The sequence below is a fragment of the Nerophis ophidion genome, linkage group LG19, assembly GCF_033978795.1.
Source record: "Nerophis ophidion isolate RoL-2023_Sa linkage group LG19, RoL_Noph_v1.0, whole genome shotgun sequence".
Lineage (NCBI taxonomy): Eukaryota > Metazoa > Chordata > Actinopteri > Syngnathiformes > Syngnathidae > Nerophis > Nerophis ophidion.
The window spans coordinates 24,903,012-24,927,308 of record NC_084629.1 but is presented as its reverse complement, the minus strand read 5'-3'; the positions used below and the strand labels follow the sequence as shown (position 1 = coordinate 24,927,308).

Sequence of the window (24,297 nt, the reverse complement as noted above, 5' to 3'; positions counted from 1 at the left end):
ACTGCTACAGGAAAATACCAAAAAAAGAGAGAAAGCAACCAAAATAGGAGCGCAAGATAAGAAGTAAAAGACTACACACAGGAAATCAGCAAAAATGTCCAAATAAGTCAGGGTGTGATGTGACAGGTGGTGACAGTACACCTACTTTGAGACAAGTTTTTTAATAATTTCTGCTGGTGGTGTGCCTCCGCATTTTTTCACGCCAAAAAATGTGCCTTGGCTCAAAAAAGAACACTGTATTATAGCATTAAAAAAAATATATTTTCTGTACACGGTAAATATTATTGTAAAACATACACACCCTTGTCCCTCCCCATCTTCCATCCTACTCGGCGCCACGAAGAACAACAAAGCAGGCTAATAATAACAAGTCCATACCAGCAGGACGTGTTCAGGCCCTCTTTTTAAAGTTTGCTGTTGTTATGTTTTCTTGCCTCCCAAAATTATTACTTTCTGTTTGCAGGTGAGCAATCGCTCTGCAAGGTCGTCATGGACGCTTGTGCACGTATCAGAGGAGCCCCGAGAAGGTCCAGGGCCTGCGTCCGAAAAGAGGTTAGTGTGCATGGGTTATAGTCCCTTCCACACGCCCTGGAGACGCTGGCCACATGACTTGGATCTTGCACAAAAACAACCAACAAGCAATAAGGGGGATATTGTCAACTCATCTGTTTTCTGGCCTGGCTGGTTTTCGCAATGCCTGTAAATTTTGTCTTTTATCCTTGTCACTGTTGAATTTTATGTGTCAGGGGTAACAGCCCCTTTTAAAGGGGAACTGCACTTTTTTGGAATTTTGCCTATCGTTCACAATTATGAGACAAGAACGCAAATGTCTTTGTACATTTTATGTACACACTGCAAGTCTATATATAATGTAGAAACAGACACGTTCATAACAATATGTAGTATGTTAAGTATTTCCCGGATTTTAGTAATGTTTAGCATTATCGGAACTTCTTTCCTCGGCGCATTTCTTTCCGTTTCCATGGCAGCGCACTTTCGGCAACAAATATGTGTTCCTACTTCCGGAAACAAACGCAAGTGTTTTCTAATCATGGCAGACCTGGTAACAGACAACAAAGACAACTACTTTTGGACAAAAGAGGATTTACAACCTTATCTTTTTGAGGCTGAATGTACGGACGATGAACTACTGCTTATAGAATCCAGCATAAAGGACGGAGCAGACGGAAGTCGAGACAGTGAGGTCGGCGTGACATGCGGGTACAAATGTGGAACTTTGAGCCAAGCTATGCAGACATAAAGAGCATGATTACCCAAAATCAACTGGAAAAAAACTTCCCCAGCCAGCTGGACAAACCAGACAACTGTCTATTGAGTGAGTCACTTTAATATTGATCATAATACACGCAGCATGTCATGCTTTTAAGTACAACTATAGTACATACACTGTCGAGCTAGAAACAAAACATGAAATGTGGGCTAATACTTGACATACAGTATACTTTAGTATGATTGTTCATGTTTTTTAGTCAGTACAGATTGGCATCCTATCGCGTTGTTGTGCATTACAAATTCAAAAGCAATTCAGCTGCTGACGCAAAAGCTAGCTTATATCTTTCCGTAGCTATCTTACGGCTAAATTCCTTAGGATGCCCCCCTAAAACTGTCTTACTACACAAGAAAAAGCGTTCCTCAGGGTTCGCGCTTGCAATAACAATGTCGCTACAGCTTGGTTATTATACAGGTTACGGCACATAAATTATGTATTGTTGGCGGTTTTTGGATGCATTTTTAAAGCGATTTAGAGGTAGAATTGATTGTTCTCATTAGCTCCATGGCTTGCCACCTAAAACAAGCAGATTTTTACATTTTACAATGCAAAACAAAAAACCTTTTGTTTTCTTTCTCATAAGAATTGTGAACGATAGGCAAAATTCCAAAAAAGTGCAGCTCTCCTTTAAACTGAATGTAAAAGTTATCTTTCCCCAGCTTTTTGCAGTCTTATTTTTATGTCCAAACTGCATTAACAAAATAGTCAGGCGCATGAAGGCAAGTTGGCATTTGCCCGGTTTAAATGGTAGAAGCCCCATTAATAAAGCCTGTAAAAGCCGTATTTGATCATAACCAATATCCTTTGAAGGAACAGCACCAACCTGGATCAGTTAACGAAGATAATCGTGCCTTTGATACTAATTTTTAGGCCCCTCAAAACCCACCATTTAAATATATAACATGGCTCTTTCAAAAAAACAGATTTTAGATAAGAAATTGAGAATACCAACCGTACAATAGCATGTAATACACCTACAATGATTAAAAAAAATAAGGGAATAATAACTGCAAGGAGAGTAGAGTTCCACGTTATTTCCTTCAAACTGCTTCCTCGTCAAACACACCATCAGCAGCTTCTCAATATTTTAATTGAGAAATGTTCGCCGTTTATACAGGATTTTTACATCTTGGCAGGTGTTAGACTTGGGCTGGGTGGAATGGCTGAAATCTGTATCACGATACAAGTTTTATATTGGTAGATATCGATAATCATTGATGTTTTTTAGGACCTATAGAAAATAAGGACCGGGAGAAAAATATACTAAATATAATTATTTTTATTTAAAATATAACCTTACTCTGATTATAATCGCCTCAGCTATCAAGGCAGAGAGGAAAGGAAATGTCAACAGAAGCATGGATAACAATGTAATTTTAATTGTAAAATCAAATTGAACACTTAACAATAACCTCTTAAAATTAAAGTTAAAAAATAAGGAATACATAAGAAATGCTTAATAAAGTGTAACAAAATAGTGCAAAGTGTGAAAATGTAAACAGAGAAACCTAAGAGGAACTATTTTCTACAGGTTTGTTGCAAGGAAGTTACAGCTGTGCTCTAAAGGGTGAGCGCAGCTAAGGTGGTGTGGTATTACCGGTCTTGTTGGGGACAAGTGCCTGGCATAGGTGGTCCCTTTTTAAAAAATGCAAATTGATAGGCTAGTAGCGTGTCACTCCCACTGATTGGTGATCACTTCCTGTGTTGCTGGGTTACCAGAGAGCGAGCGCCTTTGTTCTTGCAACAAACCTTTTTTGGAACTTGCAGTTTCTTGCGACAAAGAACATTTCTTATTGATATCGTTTTATCACCCAGCCCCAACAAAAGGTACTAGCTATTTTCCACTCTGTAAAAGGCAGCTTTTTCCCGTCAATATATTATTTGACAGACAATGGAACTGAGGAAAAAAAGTGTCACCTTACCTTGGGTTTTCTACTCTTCATGTTTGCAGACTGTGCGGGACAATGGGCCGCAGTTTGTCAAGAGCCTCTTCAAGAGCAGGAAGGAGCTCTGCAGCATCAACCTACAACTCCCGTCCAGAGACGCCAGAAGACTGACTGAGGTCTGTCACAAACCTACAAAAAACAAGCGACACAATATTTAAAAGAAGACATAATATTGCTCGGTTTGTCCTCTTTTAGCTTCATTTTGTTTGTCTGCCTGCTCAGTGTGAAGGGGATGATGCTGTGGATCTGGTATAGTTCTATTTTCTCTCTATTTTTCCTTGACGTAAAATGGGAAATGCTATGTATTTATATAGCGCTTTTGAGAATCAACCTAAAGTGTCACAATGTATTCCGTTCTCTTCAGGCGTTATCCTCGCTTCCAGCGGCGCTGTGCGAGCTGCTCAGGACTTTTCACGTTCACGGCCTAAGGAATGATGAAGTCCTGCTGCTCAAAGACTCCCGAAGGCAGGTCGATCACAAGGACACTTGGCCTCAAGTAGGTTGCTGCTGTGCATTACAACACTTGGACATAGCTCCTTTGTAGCTGAGACCAGAAACTTGTGGAGACTGGAATGGCAAAGATAGTTTTTTATTACACAGTTGTAGTTTTGTGACTTCTGTGAACTCCAGTCCGGTTCACTCTACTTTTTCTTTTAACACTCAATTCTGACACAGAAGTATTTAAAGGATTAATACCACTCACATAGAGCCACTATGTGTTCAATTACAGAGTTGGTTAAAGGCGGTGTGTGTGCTGCGGCACAACCCCAGCCCTGGCATGCACCCGCAAGCCAGCGTTACCTCGTTGGTGGGCTTGCTCGGGTGCTACATGGCTGGCGCCCGCTACGCTCTTGAACTGCAAAGTGTCCAGAAGGGCAACGCTGAGGCAAGACAGCTGGAGGAGGACGACACCAACCAGTCCATCTCGTCTATCGAAGACGATTTTGTCACGGCTCTGGAGCACCTTGAAGAAGACGACGCAGGAGACAATCCTTGTACGGTTGGATTTTTATTCTTTATTGTACACATTTATCAAGCATTGATGGCTTATTCAACTGCACAAAGCACTTAAGTGCTCATAATGGCGCTTATCAAGCATTGATGGCTTATTCAACTGCACAAAGCACTTAAGTGCTCATTTTGGCGCTTATAATATTCAACATTTTTACCTTTATTATAAACCCTAATGTTTGCAAATACAATACAATACTAAATCCAAAAACTTTTTAAGTCAACCTCAGCTTTACAGATGCCATGTCAGCTCTGCAAGGTGGTGTGTTTTATGGCAAAGACATTTCTTGTGACAAATGGTGGTATCAGTTACAGTAAAGATAGCGTACAAAGACTACCTGTAGCAGGTTGATTAAAGTGCAAACCACAGTTTGAGGAAATATGCTAATTAGTTAAAAAAAGATGCAAATCTATCACGGTAGCAGTCATATTTATGGTTTTGTTTATCTTTTTTTCTGCTATGACTGCAATGGACAACTGAAGCTTCCTATGGGCCTTTTAAAAGACGCAACGTGGCATCACAGACGATCCCAGCCCACAAGAGACGAAAGGAGCTATTAGGCTCACATGTTATCATAACCTCGTCTTCAAAGGAGCATTCAGCTAAAAACAATCCAGGCCCGGATGTTTCTGTCACTGTCCAGAGGTCTTCAGGTATGGAGACCCAGTGGACTTACTGCAGTCCAGGTGCTCGTCTGTCCTCGCCTGCCGTCCAAGTAAGTGAATCGGAAGAGTCCGATGGCTCGAGCCCAAGCCCCATCATTTTTCTGGATGAAGTGGGCTACCAGAAGAGTATGCTGGCCAAGTTGGATATCCCTCAGGTGCCAGGAGGTCCCAGAGACAGAGTAGAAGACTCTGACTCTGAAGTCAGTGAATTCTTTGATAGCTTTGACCAGTTCGATGACCTGGACGAATTAAGCTCAGAGAGCTGCACACTCACGCTGCCAATGGATGCCATTAGCGCTCCAAGCACACAGACTGAAACCATCCATTCTAGCACTAGTGGCTCCACATCCAAATATGTTTCTAGAGGCTGCTCAACAAAGGGCATGAACCCTCACTGCTTTGACCAGCCTATTCTTCCAGCCAATGTGAAAAAACCCACTCCTCTTAAACCCGGCTCCCCTTATGGAGTCCATTCCGAGGTGCCTGACTCCCCAAGGCCAATACTGAGTCCCTCTGAAGACAATGGTGGTCCTCTCTTCAGTCCTGTCAGTTCCTCTGCGTTTAGCCCCTTGGTGGACTCAAGTTCTGCATTAGAATACTTCTGGAAGAAAGGTGAGGAAGAGAACGACAACACTGAGCTACGCAAGCCTCAAGATCTCTGCTCCTTGTATAAGACCTATTCAGACTTTGCCAGCAGTCTCTCTAAAGAAATTCTTGGGTCCGTATGCGGCTATCAGTCTGCTTTAGACATTAATGACAACAAGAATCTCAGCTGTGTCTGCCACAAAGAATTTACTAACTCTTCAGGCTACCTGATGAAGCTATCAGAAATTCAGGAGACTGTAACTGTGGCCAAGCTCCAGAAGACATCCCAGTCTTTGAAAGACGGTATTCAGAGGTTTGCTGCCGACCTTGTGGAAATGAGCCTGGGCAGCGCCTTGCGTGACCTCCAAAAAGGCGTATCTACTTGCACCACCACTTTGTGTCACCTGGCTGCAAGACTCACCTCTTCTGTGTTTCAGATGGCATTCCATGAGATTGGCATGCGACAAGCATATGTGTTAAAAGAACGAGCAGTGAATGGATTAGCAAGCTTTCTGGTTGGGGAAGCGGTAACTGGTGCCCTGAAAGAGTTCTTGACTGTGAAAAAACAGATTTTCCACAACACAGTGACACGCTTTGCGGCAGAGTTGGCCGAAGAATTGGTGTTTGAAGGAATCATGGAAGTGTGTCAGTTCTCACATCCTTCGACACCTCTTACCCCCAGTGAATGGTCTTTCAACCCTGAGCCTTTAGAGGAAGAAGAAGAAGAGGAGGTGGTTTCTTCCTATGCCTCCGATTTGTCCGAGTCTGTTATCCAAGAGGCTTTTATCGAGCTCTCTCAGGCTGACGTTGCTTTTACTAGCCAAGCCGCCATAAGTGTTTCTCAAGACAACATCTGTTACGTCAGTGCAGAAAATACAAGCGCTCACACCAGCAGCACATTTGCTAACCAGCAGCTTTCCAACGCCAGCTTAGTTGCTGGTGTTCCGGGGCCCCCAGGAGAGAATACTACCTGCACAGTGAAGAAAGCTCTTTTCACTGTGTCAGGCATGGCTAGCTGTATCCCTGTGCCCCAAGCAGGCCAAGCTATCTCTCATTTTAAGGATCCCAAAGACCAGCAAGGTTCCAGCTCAACAGATACCTCGCAGTCCAGCCCGAGAGTAACAGTATTTTCCTCGGATACCACCACATGCGCACAAAATTTATTTCACAGTAATGAAACTCAAGCTGCTTCTGGAGGAAAAGGTATCTCTCTTGGAAAATCACCTTTCCAAAACTTCTCTGGCAATATGGTGGATATGATAGTGACTGAGGCTTGTGAGCTTGTGAGCTCTTCTAAAATGAAGAAGAGTTTGGATGACTGCACAGGCTTCCTTGCAAAGACAGTCGCAAGTCAAAGAGACACTCTTGCTGTGCCAAACGTGGAGATGGGTGGACAAAGAAAAGCCTTTATCCCTGGGGATGACTCACCTGCGACATCTGGACAAAAATCTGGTCGAACCCCTGGAACTCCTCCATCTACTCCTCAGCAACCTAGTGAAGTATCCAAGGAAAAGCAGATAAAACAGTTCTCCAAGAAGCTAAAAAGCAAATTGGCCAAAGAATTTTCTCCAGCTACTCCTCCTCCAACTCCTCACTATCACCCTGAACCTGGGCTGGGTCCAGCGGACAGCAGTCCGGAGGCAGACAAGACCGAGTTTATGTTGAAACTGATGAGATCTCTTTCTGAAGAGGCAGATAGTAATGTGGATGAAGAGGAAGAAGAATTGGCAGAAGACAGCAGAAGCAAATCAATTGCGTCAGAGTGTCGCTCACAGGAACCTAGCCTGTTGTCTTCACGTAGACTGTCCAATAAGGAAGCCCTCCATTATGCTGAGCAGTTGGCTTGTCATATTGTCTCAATGGCAACGGAGATGGACACTCTCAGAACCAATGATGAGGAAGGGAAAATTGCTGGCTTTAATGAGAGAAGGCGGGATAGTATAGCTCATTTCTCAGAGCAGACTTTGAACACCCTATGGGTGTATGCTGGGGAGGTGGCAGGAGAAGTCATCAATGATGTAAAGAAAAGGGTGAACTCTGTCCAGCAATGCCCCTATCATAGAGTTCCCAGAAAAAGATGTATAGACCGGTCTAGCTTGGAATGTTTGCATTACCAACCACCCTCAGATCAGAACAGAGACTGGAGGGTGGAAAGGGTGGCTGAGCAATGGGCTAACGAGCTCCCAGCCTCTGTTTTCCGCTCAGCCACCTCCAGGTCAAGTGCAAGCTCTGGATTGTCCTCTGAGTATCCCAGCTGTGAGAGTGTGACAGATGAATATGCCGGCTACCTCATTAAGGTGTTAAAAAAAGAGGGAGGCAGTAGGGAGCTAGTCCTTGATCAGTATGCCAGTCGTTTGGCCTACCGTTCCATAAAACAAGGCTTGGCCCATGCTAGTCGCAAGATAAAGCAAAGATCCTCTGGTGCCCGCCTCCGTACCTCGAAGTCCCTACCAGATGAATGGAAGGCACGAGGGAGTGACGAATCACAACACAAGGAATCAGTGATTAGTTCCTCATGTGGAGATGCACAATGTTGTTGCAGAGAGAAACCGAGCCAGAGAGACTGCGTTGATCTGGTGGACTTTGCAGAATCTTTAGCATATAATATCACGTGTGATATTACACGTAAGCTTAGTCTTTCAACTCCACGCCTCCCAAAGTCCCTCACTGACTCATGTCTTTATAAGAAATCTAAACTTGAAAACGTTGCAGAGAACCTTATAAGAAACTCTTTTTCCTGTCCCCTGTTGACCAAGGGGAGTAATAGTAGGCATTACCACAGCACGGGAAGCTTGTTCGACGGAGAACAAAACGGTAAGATAATGCAGGTTATTGAGCACTACGCCAGAAAAATAGTTGATGATACTCTAAAACTGAGCATGGCTTCAGTGGGCCATTCATCCCAGGATCAGCAGAAGGCTCAAACCCAGGACAAACACACTCACACCGAGAAGTTGTCTGAGGGGATGGAGCAAGGTTACGCCCAGGGTACATGTCGTTATTGTCAGGCCCTTGAGTGTCTCCATTGCACCAAACACTGTCGGCACCACAGTCAGTTTATATTGCAAAGGAGAAGAGGCCAAGAGCATCAAACAAAGCCTGAGCGCCTCCCAGGTCTGGAGATTCCTAAAATCCATATCGACCTGGAGCACAAGTCAGCATTTGCAGAGGGGATGGTATCCACGGCGATGGAGAATGCGAAACGCGAACTGAGCAACACAAGCCTTAATGCAGACAGTGGCATAGGCCACGATGGAGCCAGCTATGCCGAGAGCCTGACTACTGAGATCATGACTTCTGTCCTTAACATCTGCCAGGTGGCCAGTGACAGGTACAGATAAGTTAAAATTGTACTTGGATAGCGATAAGAGCGTCACTGCTAAGCACCGTGATTTACTCTGGTCACTTTGCAGCTTTCCAGGAGGCAAGGAAGCCACAGAGTCCACCGTGTCCCAGCAGTTGAGTGTAGCTGATGACAGTCTGGGGAGCTGGTCTAACCTGAGTTTTGAGGATGACAACAGCAGCTTCCTTCATCTTAGTGACAGGTACATGTTCCAAATTATATATATTGCATGCCACATATCGATCCCAGAGCTTCACGGTGACAGAGGGGTTTGTGCGTCTGCCTCACAATACGAAGGTCTCGAATAGTCAGGGTTCAATCCCGGGCTCAGGATCTTTCTGTGTGGAGTTTGCATGTTCTCCCCGTGAATGCGTGGGTTCCTTTCGGGTACTCCGGCTTCCTCCCACTTCCAAAGACATGCACCTGGGGATAGGTTGATTGGCAACACTAAAGTGGCCCTACTGTGTGAATGTAAGTGTGAATGTTGTCTATCTGTGTTGGCCCTGTGATGAGGTGGCGACTTGTCCAGGGTGTACACCGCCTTCCGCCCAATTGTGGCGACTCCAAAGGGAATAAGCGGTAGGAAAATGGATGGATGGATGGATGGATGGATATCGATCCCAATTTTAGTTTTTGTCAACGCAAATTATAAATAAACAGTGCAAGAGTACAGAATGTCACATAAGGATCAACATTTGGGACTCTTAATGAAGGCCTTCTACACTTGACCTTTAGATTTTTCATAACTGTACCGTGAAATGTGTTTTTTTAAACTGCTCTGTTGACTATATACACTAATGCCAGACCCAAAACCTTTTTGGACTACGAGCTCATGTATTAGATGACAGGATAACAGAGTGCCCTGCAATGTTCGTCTGGCACAATGTGAAACCGGAACTAATTTGATTACATTCACGCAAACTAGCAAAAGGCTAAATCTCGGTGCAGATCTTCGCTTAGTAGGCGGCGTTTTCCCTATTTAGCACAGCATGCCAAAATAAATTTTGAGGAGTTTTGCTTGGCCTTTGCTGCCAAAGTACCATTTCCTCTCATTTGTCTGAAATTATTAAGTTACATGAAGTATACATAGGTTTAGATTTTAAAGATGTAGTTGTAATGCAACTAGGTACCTCATAGAAGAGGCTTAAATAGTATACAGCAATGAATGTAAATTCCAAAAAGAAATTGGAATTCGTCTTTTGACATGTTCTCACACAAGCTGCCAGGACATTTTTGCCGTTGACGTTTCCGTCAAGGTGGGGGTATCTCTGTGGAAGCAAAACTGACAATGAGATCCTTTCCCAAGATAAAACGTCTTCAGCTCCTCACTTTTGACCATCGAGGCCGCCGGGTTAATGTATCATAATATTTTCTAAAGGTGTGTCTCAGAGTGCTTTTGTCTCTTCAGGCGCTGTTTCTGCATGAACAAAGTCCAACGCCATGTGTAATTCATTAGACTCCCTTCTAAAGAGCCTGTTGCGACCATTTCCGCTCAGCAGATGAAACGAGGGGAAAGTAAAATACATCCTCAAAGGCCTTGGAGATGGACTTGAGGAACGAGTTCCCACCATGACATGAACTCTTAACCACAAAAAGAAAGCTATACTTTTAAAAGAGAACTTTTTGAAGATCGACTGAGTGTGTGTGTGTGTGTGTGTATTAGTGGTTACCTGTCCCTTGTCTTTCCAGCAGCAATGGGAACAGCAGTAGCTGGAGCAGTCTGGGCCTGGAGGGGGAGCCCTTTGAGGAGCGCATGTCATCGTCTCCCTCAGACAGGTCAGTAAGCATTCCAAAATATTAGAACTGGGGACCATACAGAAATCATGGTCTAAATGTTACTAGGGATTTAACAATACCACAATATTTTTGAATGTGCACAAAAAGTACCAATACACACTGAAATCTTTTTAAGTTTTTTATTTTTATAATATACTTTCCTTAGCAAGAGGAACAATAATATTGTCCGGGCTTCTTAAAAACATTATTGTTATTTGAGGGTTAAAATATATACACCCTCTATTTTAATCTGTAAAGGTTTAAGTGTTTAATGATAAAGGCAATATCGGTTTGCTGTTTCGTTTTGCCCTTAGTTCAATTCCTGTTGTAGACACGTCCATGTATGGATTTGTTACTCTGTTTTAAGAGACTTAGCCTCTAGGTTCAATGTACACAATTTAACATCTTAGTGTGCCAGACAGCAATGTGTTTATACGCGTTTAGATTGGAATATGACCTTTGTAATGGGGAAAGACCTTAAGGGGAAAATGCACTTTTTTTTTTAAATGTTGCTTATGTTTCACAATCATGAGAGACAAGAACACACGTCTTTTTGAATTTTATTTTACGATTTTTAAGATGATAAAAAAACGCTTGAAGGATGCTGGTAATGAGAGTCACCGTTGTAGCCTTCAAAGTCCTCTAAAACAACATCAAAACCCTCTAGCACTGTTTTATATACACCGTGCTAGTCTATATATTTAGTAAGGGTGTGGGGGAAAAAATCGATTCGAATTTGAATCGCGATTCTCACGTTGTGCGATTCAGAATCGGTTCTCTCTTTTTTTTTTTTAAATCGATTTTTTAAAATGTATTTATCCATCCATCCATCCATTTTCTACCGCTTATTCCCTTTTGGGGTCGCGGGGGGCGCTGGCGCCTATCTCAGCTACAATCGGGCGGAAGGCGGGGTACACCCTGGACAAGTCGCCACCTCATCGCAGGGCCAACACAGATAGACGGACAACATTCAAACTCACATTCACACACTAGGGCCAATTTAGTGTTGCCAATCAACCTATCCCCAGGTGCATGTCTTTGGAGGTGGGAGGAAGCCGGAGTACCCGGAGGGAACCCACGCATTCACGGGGAGAACATGCAAACTCCACACAGAAAGATCCCGAGCCTGGATTTGAACCCAGGATTGCAGGAACTTAGTATTGTGAGGCAGACGCACTAACCCCTCTGCCACCGTGAAGCCCTAAAATGTATTTAATTGAATTTAATTTTTTTAATCAATCCAACAAAGCAATACACAGCAACGCCATAACAATGCAATCCAATTCCAAAACCAAACCTGACCCAGCAACACTCAGAACTGCAATAAACAGAGCAATTGAGGAGACACAAACACGACACAGAACAAACCTAAAGTAGTGAAACAAAAATGAATATTATCAACAACAGTATCAATGTTAGTTATAATTTCAGCATTGCAGTATTTAAAAATCCCTCATTGACATTATCATTAGACATTTATAAAAATTAAAAAAAAAAACAATAGTTTCACAGTGGCTTACACTTGCATCGCATCTAATAAGCTTGACAACACACTGTGTCCAATATATTCAGCAAGATAAAATAAGTCATATTTTTGGTTCGTTTAATAGTTAAAACAAATTTACCTTATTGCAATCAGTTGATAAAACATCGTCCTTTACAATTATAAAAGCTTTTTAAAAAAAAATCTACTACTTTGCTTGCATGTCAGCAGACTGGGGTAGATCCTGCTGAAATCCTATATATTGAATGAATACAGAATCGTTTCGAATCAGAAAAATATCGTTTTTGAATCGAGAATCGCGTTGAATCGAAAAAAAAAACGATTTATAATCGAATCGCGAGCCCAAGAATCGATATTGAATCGAATCGTGGGACACCCAAAGATTCGCAGCCCTAATATTTAGTAACAGACACGTTAATAACAATATGTAATATGTTCAAAATTTAAAGTATTTTGATAATTTTAATTATTTCCAGGACTGATTTATTCCGCACATTGATTTGTTTCCAAAGCAGCGCACATCTGACTTATGGCAATATGTGTGTTTTCTAATCATGGCAAACTTGGTAACATACGGCAAAGATGACTCTTTTTGGACAAATGAGGATTGACCACCTTATATTTTTTAAGCTAAATATACTTCTGCTTATAGAAGCGAGCAAAAAGGAAGAGTGAGATGCTTGAGCAGACGGAAGCCGGGAGAAGGGGGATGAAAGCCATTTAGCCGCTATAAATATTGAACTCAGAGACAAGCTCTATCGACAAATGGATTGCTTAGCCAAAATCAACAGGAAATGTCCCTGGCCAGCTGGACCAGACAAACCGGATCAGCTGGTGTCCCTGGGGTTCTGGACCCTCTGGTCGGATTCAGCAGTACCAGGACATAGTTCCACATATGTTGCTAGCTGTGCACAAACAAAACAGAAAATGTGAGCTAATACTTTACAAATACTGTAATATGATTGTTTATGTTTTTCAGTCAGTACAGATTGGTGTCGTATCGCAGTGTTGGGCATTACAAACTCAAACGCGTTTTGTGGTGTTGTAATAGCTAGCTTATCTCTTGCCGTAGTTAGCTTTTACGACTAATACCGAAGCATGCCGATGTGTTACTATGATAGAAAAAGAGTTCCTCAGTGTTCGCTCTTCCAATAACAATAGTGCTACAGCTTGGTTATTATACAGCTACAAAACGTAAATGAAGTATTGTTGATGGTTTTTGAATGCATTTTCAAAGTGATTTAGAGGTAGGATTGATTAAATTGCTAGCCACCTTGAACAAACTGTTTATGTTAGAAAGCGAAAAAACCAAAAACCTATTGTGTTCTTGTTTCTCTTAATGATTAACGATAGGCAAAATTCCACAAAACTGCAAACTTTTTTTTTTACATGTAAAACACTTTCTTGTGGTCTACATCAGTGGTCCCCAACCACCGGGACCTGGCCGCAGAAGAATTTGTTATTATTATTATTTTTTGTTAATTAAAACAAAATTTTTTTTTTTAATTAAATTAACACAAGATACACCTGCAATTAGTGCACCAACCCAAAATAAACTCCCTATTTCATGCCAAAAAATAAAATAAAAACTCAGCGGGACAAATTATCAAGCGTTGACCGGTCCACAACTACAAAAAGGTTGGGGACCACTGGTCTACATAACATGTAATGATGGTTCTTTGGTCAAAATTTTGCATAGGTTTATGTTTTACGGACCGTTTTCAAGCCGCTTTCTAACCGTCTGTTTGCCGTTTTGTGGGTGGTCTTATTTACGTGCCCCCACTTCGACAGTGTCTTCTCCCCTCCATCTTTGTTTTAGTTGTAGGACTTCTATAGCGAGTCTACTCAATCAATCAAAGTTGACTTATATAGCCCTTAATCACAAATGTCTCAAAGGGCTGCACAAGCCACAAGGACATCCTCGGCTAGTATCCCATTTCAGGGCTAGAAAAAACTCAAACCAATAGGAACAATGTGAAACCCCACAAGGATACGGTTAATAATGTGAGTCCAGTCCAGTCTGACAGATTAAGTTCGAACAATTGCTACTTTGTATTAGAAATGGAAACAGCGGAGTGCATGTACAAGCCAGTCTGCACTTGAGGTACATTTATACCAAAAAAGGTCACAGATTTTGCAAATTCCAAACGACGCATTTGGCGGAATTACGAACCGTGTAGGCAGTGCGGAGATAATTTTAAAATAATCTTGCAAGATTATTTTAAAATTATCTCCGCAATGCCCACACGGTTTGATTTCAACATTTCGAGATTTATGCAGGTATCTCATACAAAACAGCAGGTACTAATAGGTAAGAAAAGTTGGTTTTGCATATTGGTGTCTTCATGTAGGCGTTTAAGCTAGGTAGCGATTAGCATGTTAGCTGCTTCTCCACAAAATGAGCAGTGTCGCCGAGTGCCTTAATTGTGGGTTTACGATAGATAGAAATTTAAACTGTAGTACTAACCGTCAGGAATTTTCTTAAGGTTTAGCTTTAACAATAATCGTTACCAACTGTTGCAACGTGGATGCCTTTGGGTGCTGACTTTCGGTTGAGCCATATGCAGCTGAGCCACATCAAAATGGCCAAAGAGCCGCATGCGTCTCTGGAGCCGCGGATTGCCGACCCCTGGTCTAGTGATTCCTATTCCTCCACACATTGGTCAAATATATTTTCCAGTGCCTTCTTAATTTTTCTTGATCTTAGCAATGTTGCATACCAGCACTGATATGCACTAATGAAGCTTATTTGAGTGGCGACAAGTAAATTCAACCATCCTGACTTTCATCTTCTCTTACCGTTCTTTGATCACATGTCAATTTTTGCACATTCTGACTCAAAATCAACCATCCATCCATCCATTTTCTACTGCTCGTCCCTTTCGGGGTTGCGGGGGGTGCTGGAGCCTATCTCGGCTGCATTCAACCATGAATTTGGAACTAAAGCCAGCCAATGCCAACCTCCGTTGCACCCGATCTTTTGAGCAACAGTTAGCTCAAAGCTCCAATAACAAACTGCGGCACATTTACTGCCAGCTTGAGTTATGGTTGTATGACCTGACTGCCATACAGTGAAGGTTGAAATTAGTGAACTATATTTATATAGCGCTTTTCTCTAGTGACTCAAAGCGCTTTACATAGTGAAACCCAATATCTAAGTTCCATTTAAACCAGTGTGGGTGGCACTGGGAGCAGGTGGGTAAAGTGTCTTGCCCAAGGACACAACGGCAGTGACTAGGATGGCGGAAGCGGGAATCGAACCTGCAACCCTCAAGTTGCTGGCACGGGCGCTCTACCAACCGAGCTATGCCGCCCCAAAAATGTATTTTTAGATTTTTTTCCCGCCCCAGCTAATGCCGTGTTTGTGTTTGCGTACTCTTAAAAAAAAAAAAAAAAAGTCAAGGTTTCACAGGAACAGCCTCCTTCTGGAAGGCTGTATGTGCCTGTAGGCTCTGTCAACAACAACGTGGTTAACAACACTATTAAACCGATTAAATAATGTTTTTCCTGTAGGCACTTTGCAGATACAGATTGGTGACACATTATTGGGGGAAAAACAGCCTTGTGATCCACCTACAGATGCTTGGCAGGGCGTCATTGCCCTTTGGCATAGATCGAACAAGTCTGTGCAGCTCAGCGTTATTAAAAAGGGAATCCCTCGTTTGGTGTTTTGATGATGTTGGTAGACAACCTTGTCTCACAAAAATAGCTCTTAGGTGTTGCCTCGTTTGGGTTAGCTATTTTTACACTCTTCAATCCTCACCCTGTGGTATTGGGTGAAAAGGGCAACTCATCAGAACAGGAACTTTGTGTCTGTCTGTAATGGATTTGTGATCATCACAGACAAGGATAGTATTTCGTCAATACTTTTGGCTCGCCGTTGGAATTCCATGTTTTTGCACTACAAACCCGACTTCGCTGACAGACTGACTGACAGCCTGATCCCAAACTGCACTGATATTCTCACGCAAAGAAGAAGCTTGTTTTACTTTTTAGATATCGCGCATCATAGTCATCACTCGTCAGGTTTTTCTGGCCACAATTTATTGAGCCGCATTCACTCTCTTTCTCAAACTGAATCCAGATGTCACTTTGATTTGGTAACTCAAGCCAGTCGTGAAGTCCTGGCGACTGGAACCCACTTGGGTCTTGGCACTTTTTGGTCAAAGTGTGAGTTGTGCTGAATGGATTTCCAGTATGGAGTATTGGATTTGAAAAGCAGATGATACTGTAACTGGCGTAAGACAAAGAAATCAAACAATAAATTTACTGGATGCATTTTGCTAGGGCTCAGCGATAAAATTATATTAACATACTGTAAATAGCGATAAACACGTAATAGATTTCAATAAAAAATGTGTTCGATGAAACGTTATTTATTTTTTTTCTTCTTTGTCCGACGAAACAGAAGTTTGGAAGCAAGGTTGGTAATCAAACAATGCAGAAGTGATCACTGATCAGTGGGAGTGACACACTCAATAGACAGTCAGGAAACAGTATCAATTATATAGTTTGGTTGCACCAACTTGTCTCGCGATTGATTCTTGGAATGGATTGAGTAGGGAAACTGAAAATGAGTGCTGCAGAGAGCAGAGAAATTGTTGATAAAGCTGGAAAAGTCACCTTGAAAGTATGGCAGTTTTTTGGATTTTTTTATACGGACCATTGTGGTCTGTAAATTATGCAGGGAGCTTGTCCCCACCAAGACCAGTAATACCACACCACATTAGCTACACTTACCATTTAGACCGGAGCGCAGCCATAACTTCCTGGCACTAAACCTGCAGAAAATATTTTTTTCAGGTTGTGTTGTCATTTCCTTTCCTTTCTGCCTTGATAGTTGAGTGGATTATAATCAGAGGAAGGTAACATTTTGGATAGGTCATAAAATATCAAAATAATTTACATCAACTGATATAAAACACATATATCAGTATATCGCCCAGCCTTAGTCGAGTAGATTTCCAGTATGGACCATTGAACTTGAAAAGCAGATGGTGCTATAACGGACGGAATGAACTCGATGCATTTTACACAGTCAATCAGAATGATGTCACAGTGCTGTATATTATTTATTGATATTGTTTGTCCCAATTAGTTTATGCCTATCACTAACTACACTGTTCTCTCTTATCCACCAGTGACAATACAGAGGACAAAGAGACGGAGGCTAAAGAGGAATCCAGCGGTAAGGGTCTTAAATCCCACCCTTCTTATACATATATACACACATATAATACATATATACATACAGTACATTAGTCACCAAGCGTCAGAGAAAAATGAGCAGGCTTCTAATTTGAGTCTAGCCAACTCCCACCACTTGCTGACATTCCACAATAGTTTGACTCGACACTGGCTAGCTTTGCAAGTCTGCTCTGATGTCTGTCTGAATGTGTCATCGTAGCAGGGGATTTTACCACCCCCGTATTCCACCACACTGACGTTCATTCATGGTCTGCGCTCACTTCCCTCGCAGCCACTCATTATTTATAGTGTCTGTGCAGCGCCCCCCTCGTTGATGAGGGTCTTTGTTTCCCCATCTGTACACCCTCAGTTTGTATTAGGAAAAAGGATTAACACAATTGGCAGAAATTGAGCACTAGGGATGTATGTTTCTCCCGAGTAGATATAGATAAAGGAAGCTGATTTATTTTGCTAAATTAGTTTAAACCACAAAAGTATATCATGATTATTATTTAATGTTGGGGTTCTAATTTAGTAGATGTACTTTGCTTGTTCAGATAGAGCAGGCGATATTTGGCTGTACAATAAGTGAGAATGTAATGCTACATTTTGGCCTAAATATTAGTTGAAAACGGAATTACATGAAAGTGGTGCGCACAAAATTCCAGTTACCACTGAATGTATACATTATGTGTCAGTCAAGCATATCTTAAGGAGGAGTAGTTTACTTTAAATATATACACATATACATGTACACATATAAATAACACATTTAGACAGACACACATATATAAATATACATGCATGTGTATACATATATACACAGTGCATACTTGCCAACCTTGAGACGTCCGATTTCGGGAGGTGGGGGGGTGGGGCGTGGGTGGGGGCGGGGTGTGGTTGGGGGTGTGGTTAAGAGGGGAGGAGTAAATTTACCGCTAGATTATATATATATATATATATATATATATATATAATGTGTGTGTGTATATATATATATATGTGTATGAAATACTTGACTTTCAGTGAATTCTAGCTATATATATATATATATATATGTATTTTACTATATATATATATATATATATATACAAATAAAAGAAATACTTGAATTTCAGTGTTCATTTATTTACACATTTACACAGACAACACATTGTTGAGTTAAGGGTTGAATTGTCCATCCTTGTTTTTCTAACCATATGCATGTACAGTAGATGGCAGTATTGCCCTGTTTAAGAGTCTCACAATGTTGGTGTTTAGGCAGACGAACTGCTTTACGGTAGACGAAAACGGACTGCTGCTGTTGTTGTGTGTTGTTTTACCGTGCTGGGAGGATGTAAATGAAACTGCTTAACAATAAACCCACATAAGAAACCAAGAACTCGCCCTCGATCATTCTACAGTTATAACGTCATTGGGCAGACACGCTTTTTATACACGTCCCTCAGGTCCGCCTGGAGCTGGAGGGGGCGTGGCCTCCAGCTCTGCCTGAATTTCGGGAGATTTTCAGGAGAAAATTTGTCCCGGGAGGTTTTCGGGAGAGGCGCTGAATTTTGGGAGTCTCCTGGAAAATCCGGGAGGGTTGGCAAGTATGACAGTGTGTACCGTCAGGGCCAGCAAGGCCTTCTCTGCTGGCCCAACATAACCATAAATTATGATCATAATTAAAGATATAAGTAATTTTTTATTTACTTTCCCTAAATATATCCGAAAGTATTCATATTCTCTTCATGTCATATTATGCTCCTTCCAGCGCTGTTGTTTTTAGGTTATAAGAGTTTTCATCCAATCCGAATTTAGTTAGCTTATGTTTCCATGCTGTACCAAATCTGCCCGGGTCAATCAGAATCAACAATGCGGGTGTCCGTGCACTGTCAGTAAACAAACACAAACGTTTGACAGAACAGTTGAGATAGCCAATTCATCACGAGTTGTTAGTAAGGCCTTCTAGCTGGCCCAAGGCAGATATATATTGTGATGTTACGAGCTAAGTAACATACAAACTCCATTACCCAGCATGCCACACTAGTGAAGAGCAAGCGCAGTAGCCCCGTTTAGGTTATTGAATGTAGCAATGCCGACAGCGGAATGTTTTTGATAAGCACGCTGTGGAGTAAACTTTAAGAACTCCGCCAACATCCCTCATCTGCATCTTTTATGATTAGACAAGACAGAGAGACAGTTTTGCATTTTATCCAACATGTTTTGTAGTGGATTTAGATGGGTGTAATTTTGAATTGTGTGTTGGTTTTTAATTTTTTGAATTACGGGTGGAGGAGGTTTACTGAATTGGTACTTAAATATTCATTGCACTCGCTCAATGTGTCAAACTCATGGTCAGCGACTAACAACATTGACATCCATTACATTGCAGCACATTTGCAAGAATTCAACTTTCATGTTATAAAAAATTAACTGGGTTTAGGCCTTTAGGGAGAGTTTCGGGACCCCTGGCTTACCAGTTTCCTGTCACGCTGCAGGGACACTGCGTGTGGACACGACACAGGTGCAGGCTTCCAGGGCTTCTTCATTGGTGATCCTGAACTCGGATGTCCGCGAGCTCAGGCGAGGGCCTCAGCACGTCACCCTCGACCCTCAGCTGAGGAGCCTGCTGCAGTGGGCGGCCGCCTCCATGGCCGACACCCCGCAGATCCAACTGAGTCCTGAAAGGGAGCTGCAACAGGTGATGCCTTCTTTTTCAGAACAGCTTGGCCAAACGTAATCCGATTCTTGCAATTACGACGGCTATTTTTCACCCTTAATAGGAGCATAACGCAATCATGCACTTTACTAAAATAATCTAGTTTGACTGAAACTTTAGCCCTGATTGTTATCTTTGCTGTCACTGATTTGAATGGTTACTCTGCTTAGCTGCCAGCTCTGGTCCAGAGGCTGCGTGAGAGGAAGTGGAAGGTGGGAGACCTGCTGCACTTCCTGCTGAGGTACTGTGAGGAGAACCAGCCGCAGCCCAGGGAGGAGACCCCCCAGCCGGGCAGGGAGTGTCAGCGCATGCCCCTCTTCAAGTGGCTCCTGGAGCACACTTAGGCACTCTTTACTTCCACCAGAGGGCGCAATCACATTCACTTTATGTATAATTCCCCCGCCTTCTGTTGAATTATAAAATGCACACACAATTGAAAAAAGAGAGCCACACACTCACTCACGCCATGTGTTCCGAAAGAGTCTCGGTAGGGACTTGACACGCAAAGAATGTGTGTTCTTGTTCGGGGATCCCCATGGCTGCAGGGCCGATGATGTCATCGCATCTACAGCTCACCTCGACGCGGCGGCTGTTTCCACATGTGAAAGAAAAACACATTAGCGAACGCCACACCCTTGCATTATCTGAGTATGAAGAAGCTCTCATGTTTCTTTCCATAAAGTATTCCATGACGTGTATTCTGAATATTAATGTCATTTGTGGCAACCAGCAACCATGTTCCTATTTTATTTATTAGCAACAATCACCTTGTGCAAATTAGCTTGATGATTATTTATGGACGCCCCTGGAGGAATCAATTCCACACTGCACAGAATCCCCCCCTGCCCCAACTTATCACTGTTATGCCCACCTCGAGTGTGGATGTTTACGCAAACATTTTGTTTCTGAAGCTATGGAATAAGCCAACTGTTGCCAAACAGACCTCACGATGACTCCTAAGTGTGTCCAAATTTTTGGGGAAGATTCAATGACGCAAATAGTGGACCTAAAAAACCCACAGTTGTGTATTAGATAAGTCACCTTATGGAGTAACTACTGTAACTATTTTTTTTTTTAAGACCCTTCGTGTGGTGAAGACACTAATATATAACAAACACCGCCTTGCATCCATAGTGTTCAACTGCATGGAACCACACCTTTTGCAAATTCTGCTGCAACTCTACCCAGTGGGCCTGGGTTCGTTTTTGCCTCGTCCCTCACACAAAGCATGAGTACAGAACGCACTACCGACCTGTGAAGTCCAAAAGAGTAAGAGATGATACAAATGCAACCTGGTGGTTGTAAGAGTACCCTGCCGCTAGCAATGGGTAAATTAACCAACCCCCGCTCCTTAATGTTGTGTCACATGCAGGATTCTCACAGGAATGAGGCAAAAAGAACCCAGACCCCACCATAAATTGTCTTTTTATTATATTTACACACATACACATATATCTAAAACAGTATTTGTCTTGTTTACTTGTGAGCTATATCACTAAATGCACTGTAAATGAGTAAATATACCGCAGCTACTAAACGGGGACGAGTTCAAAGGAATGTAAAAGAGTGTTTGTGTGTACACTGTGTGAATGTAGCCGTTCATTCCCTCAACATTCCATACTCGTGTTTCGCTCAAAGCTGGATGTGTACCTAAAAGTATTTTTTGCACACACGAAAATTGGCGTTGGCGGCTGATTTTTTTTTTTTTTTTGTTAGTGTTGCTTTCAAACTGCTTTGTTTCCTCCTGTGCAAAACCCTGCCAAATATATTTATTAAATTATTAAGTTATATAAATATATATATTAACAACTGTGAGTGCGCCAACGTGAGTGTTAGCCCTCGTGACAATGCTGAATAGTGAATACACATTTTAAAGCTGAAGGTCTCGCATGTGTTTCGTGTTAAAGCTGAGTGTGACAATAAAGCTTTTACATGTCAACTTTTTTATTCTGTGTCATAATTTAGTTTAAATACTTCAGGCCGTATTGTCATTTAATCTCAACATGATCCTGGCTTTGACAGACAAATGTGGTTATTTTACTCACTTCATCAATATATGTGCAATATCATAGACATTATTTTACAAATACTTTTTTTAATTGTCTTTCCATGTACTGTGCATTGCAGCATACTCGAAATCGTAACACTGCAAATAATCGTTTTTTTGTTTAAATACTAATGGGTTTTTTTTTTACTTTTTTTTCTTCGTAAGTAGGCTGTATTTCCACAGAAAACACAAAAATGTACAAAATTTATAAATTTACAAAGACGGCAAGGCCCAGAGTGAATACGAAATCTTTATGCGTCAGCTTCTTACATTCCAACCTCAAAACTTGAAGTGAGCTGAGTAGAAGTAAAATATGATCATTAATTGTAAAACTGTAACTATAACAGGAAAGGTAAGCAGTGTGGATTATGTAGATGTTTGTATATATATATATATATATATATATATATACATATACAAGCGTGTGTAAACTTCTGACACTACTGTGTATGTATATATAATATATATATATATGTAGAGAGAGAGAGGTAGTGTCAGAAGTTTACATACACCTGTAAAGAACATAATGTCATGGCTGTCTTGAGTTTCCAATAATTTCTACAACTTTTTTTTTTGTGATAGAGTGATAGGAGCACATACTTGTTGGTCACAAAAAACATTCATGAAGTTTGGTTCTTTTATGAATTTATTATGGGTCTAATGAAAATGTGACCAAATCAGCTGGGTCAAAAGTATACATACATTTGGTTACATGTCCCTTGGCAAGATTCACTGCAATTAGGCGCCTTTGTTAGCCCTCCACAAGCTTTTGGCAAGCTTCTGGTTGAATATTTGACCACTCCTCCTGACAAAATTGGTGCAGTTCTGCTAAATTTGTTGCTTTTCTGACATGGACTTGTTTCTTCAGCATTGTCCACACATTTAAGTCAGGACTTTCGAAAGGCCATTCTAAAACCTTAATTCTAACCTGATTTAGCCATTCCTTTGCCATTTTTCGAAAAGGAAAAAAAAAAAAAAATCAGTCTAAGCCTGGGCCCCTGGAGCAAGGTTCAGACCGAGGCCAAGCGGAAAAAAACCTCATAGCCATAGCATTTCCTTTTTGTTTCTGCTTTAGTGGATTTTGCCTTGGATTGTATAGCACATTTCTATCTCTTTGACTCCCTCTCCTCTTCTAACTGCTCCAAATACAAAAATCATAAAGAGTACAAACAATGTTTATACTATTCGCTAACTTCCTTTGTCTGAAAGCTATTCGGGATTTATAGCATGACATAACAAATATCTTGCAGTCATGTTGTTTGTTTCAAAATGATTGAACTATTAAATGTCAAAATATAAACAGTAGAACTAATGAACATTTAAGGTACTGTCTTGTTGTAAAACACCAATGAAAATGAAATGTAGCATTTAGACAGGCTATACTGTAGCTAAAGGCATCACATGTCTGTCACAATCATATGTGTTCTTAAATGTGTATTCCACGTCTTCCATGTTGAGAGCAGTTTTGATTTGGGCTTACATGGTAAACAACTCAAATTAATGTTTTATCCAGACGCATACATTTGTCCAAATGTGGCCAAGTCGATGCATTCTGGGTTTCCTGGAAGTCGTCTACATCGCTAAAAGAAAATCTTAAGAGAATCCCTCTGCCATCTTCCACTAGTTTTATCAATGTATAAATCACCCGCTTGAATATTCCCTCTTCCTGGACTCTCGTCGTCATTTGGGATGTCTGTTATGATTTCCCTTCCTGGTTCCATGACTCACCCTATCTTGCCTCGGATTGGCCTGTACATAATGTTTTGCCCTAATCTTAACCAATCGTGATTAATCTTAGTAAACCAACTACCCAATCATGGAAGTTCTTATTTTTAAACCAACCAATCATCATTGATGTTTCCCGTATATTTTTTCCTTTGCCCGTGGAGTTGCTTCGCTGCGCAGAATCAATTTTTAAGTTAATCATTTTTAATGGAAAACTATAGTTTTTACCACTGGATTATCAAAAATCATTACGGGAAAACCGCAGTTGTTGGCAGGTATGGCAAAGAGACGAATCAAGATTTTAACACACATTGTTAAAAACGAAGAAAAACGGAAAATAAAAAGATAAAAAAAGATGAATTTCCGACTGTAGATGGAGATATCACATGAATAACAGACTGTTATAAAATTGTGTAAAATGGACTGGATGGGTAGTTATTGTGATGTTGAGAAATCCCTTGTTTTAAATGCTTTCTATTTATATTCTATTCTATTTATACATTTTACAAGATTTC

At 41.4% G+C, this 24,297-nt stretch overlaps 1 protein-coding gene and 1 long non-coding RNA gene across 5 annotated transcripts in view; one reads left to right on the top strand and one right to left on the bottom strand.

The window, feature by feature from the left end:
- The window catches only part of LOC133538237 (uncharacterized), a 40,984-nt gene extending 37,622 nt beyond the window's left edge, over positions 1-3,362 (bottom strand). Inside the window, exon 1 of the long non-coding RNA XR_009802952.1 lies at positions 3,214-3,362. This is a non-coding gene — a long non-coding RNA (uncharacterized LOC133538237). The remainder of the gene's footprint in view (positions 1-3,213) is intronic.
- Positions 1-21,949, top strand: part of akap11 (A kinase (PRKA) anchor protein 11) — a 31,393-nt gene extending 9,444 nt beyond the window's left edge. For 2 of the 4 annotated variants that reach the window (XM_061879644.1, XM_061879647.1), the window contains exons 2-12: positions 464-552; positions 3,243-3,353; positions 3,433-3,486; positions 3,602-3,733; positions 3,968-4,232; positions 4,732-8,830; positions 8,913-9,044; positions 10,532-10,618; positions 17,264-17,310; positions 19,790-19,992; positions 20,181-21,949. In XM_061879644.1, the coding sequence (XP_061735628.1) occupies positions 464-552; positions 3,243-3,353; positions 3,433-3,486; positions 3,602-3,733; positions 3,968-4,232; positions 4,732-8,830; positions 8,913-9,044; positions 10,532-10,618; positions 17,264-17,310; positions 19,790-19,992; positions 20,181-20,354 (5,393 nt within the window). In that variant the 3' untranslated portion in view covers positions 20,355-21,949. The other 2 variants (XM_061879646.1, XM_061879648.1) reach the window with 2 other exon arrangements.
- Positions 21,950-24,297: the final 2,348 nt, after the last annotated feature.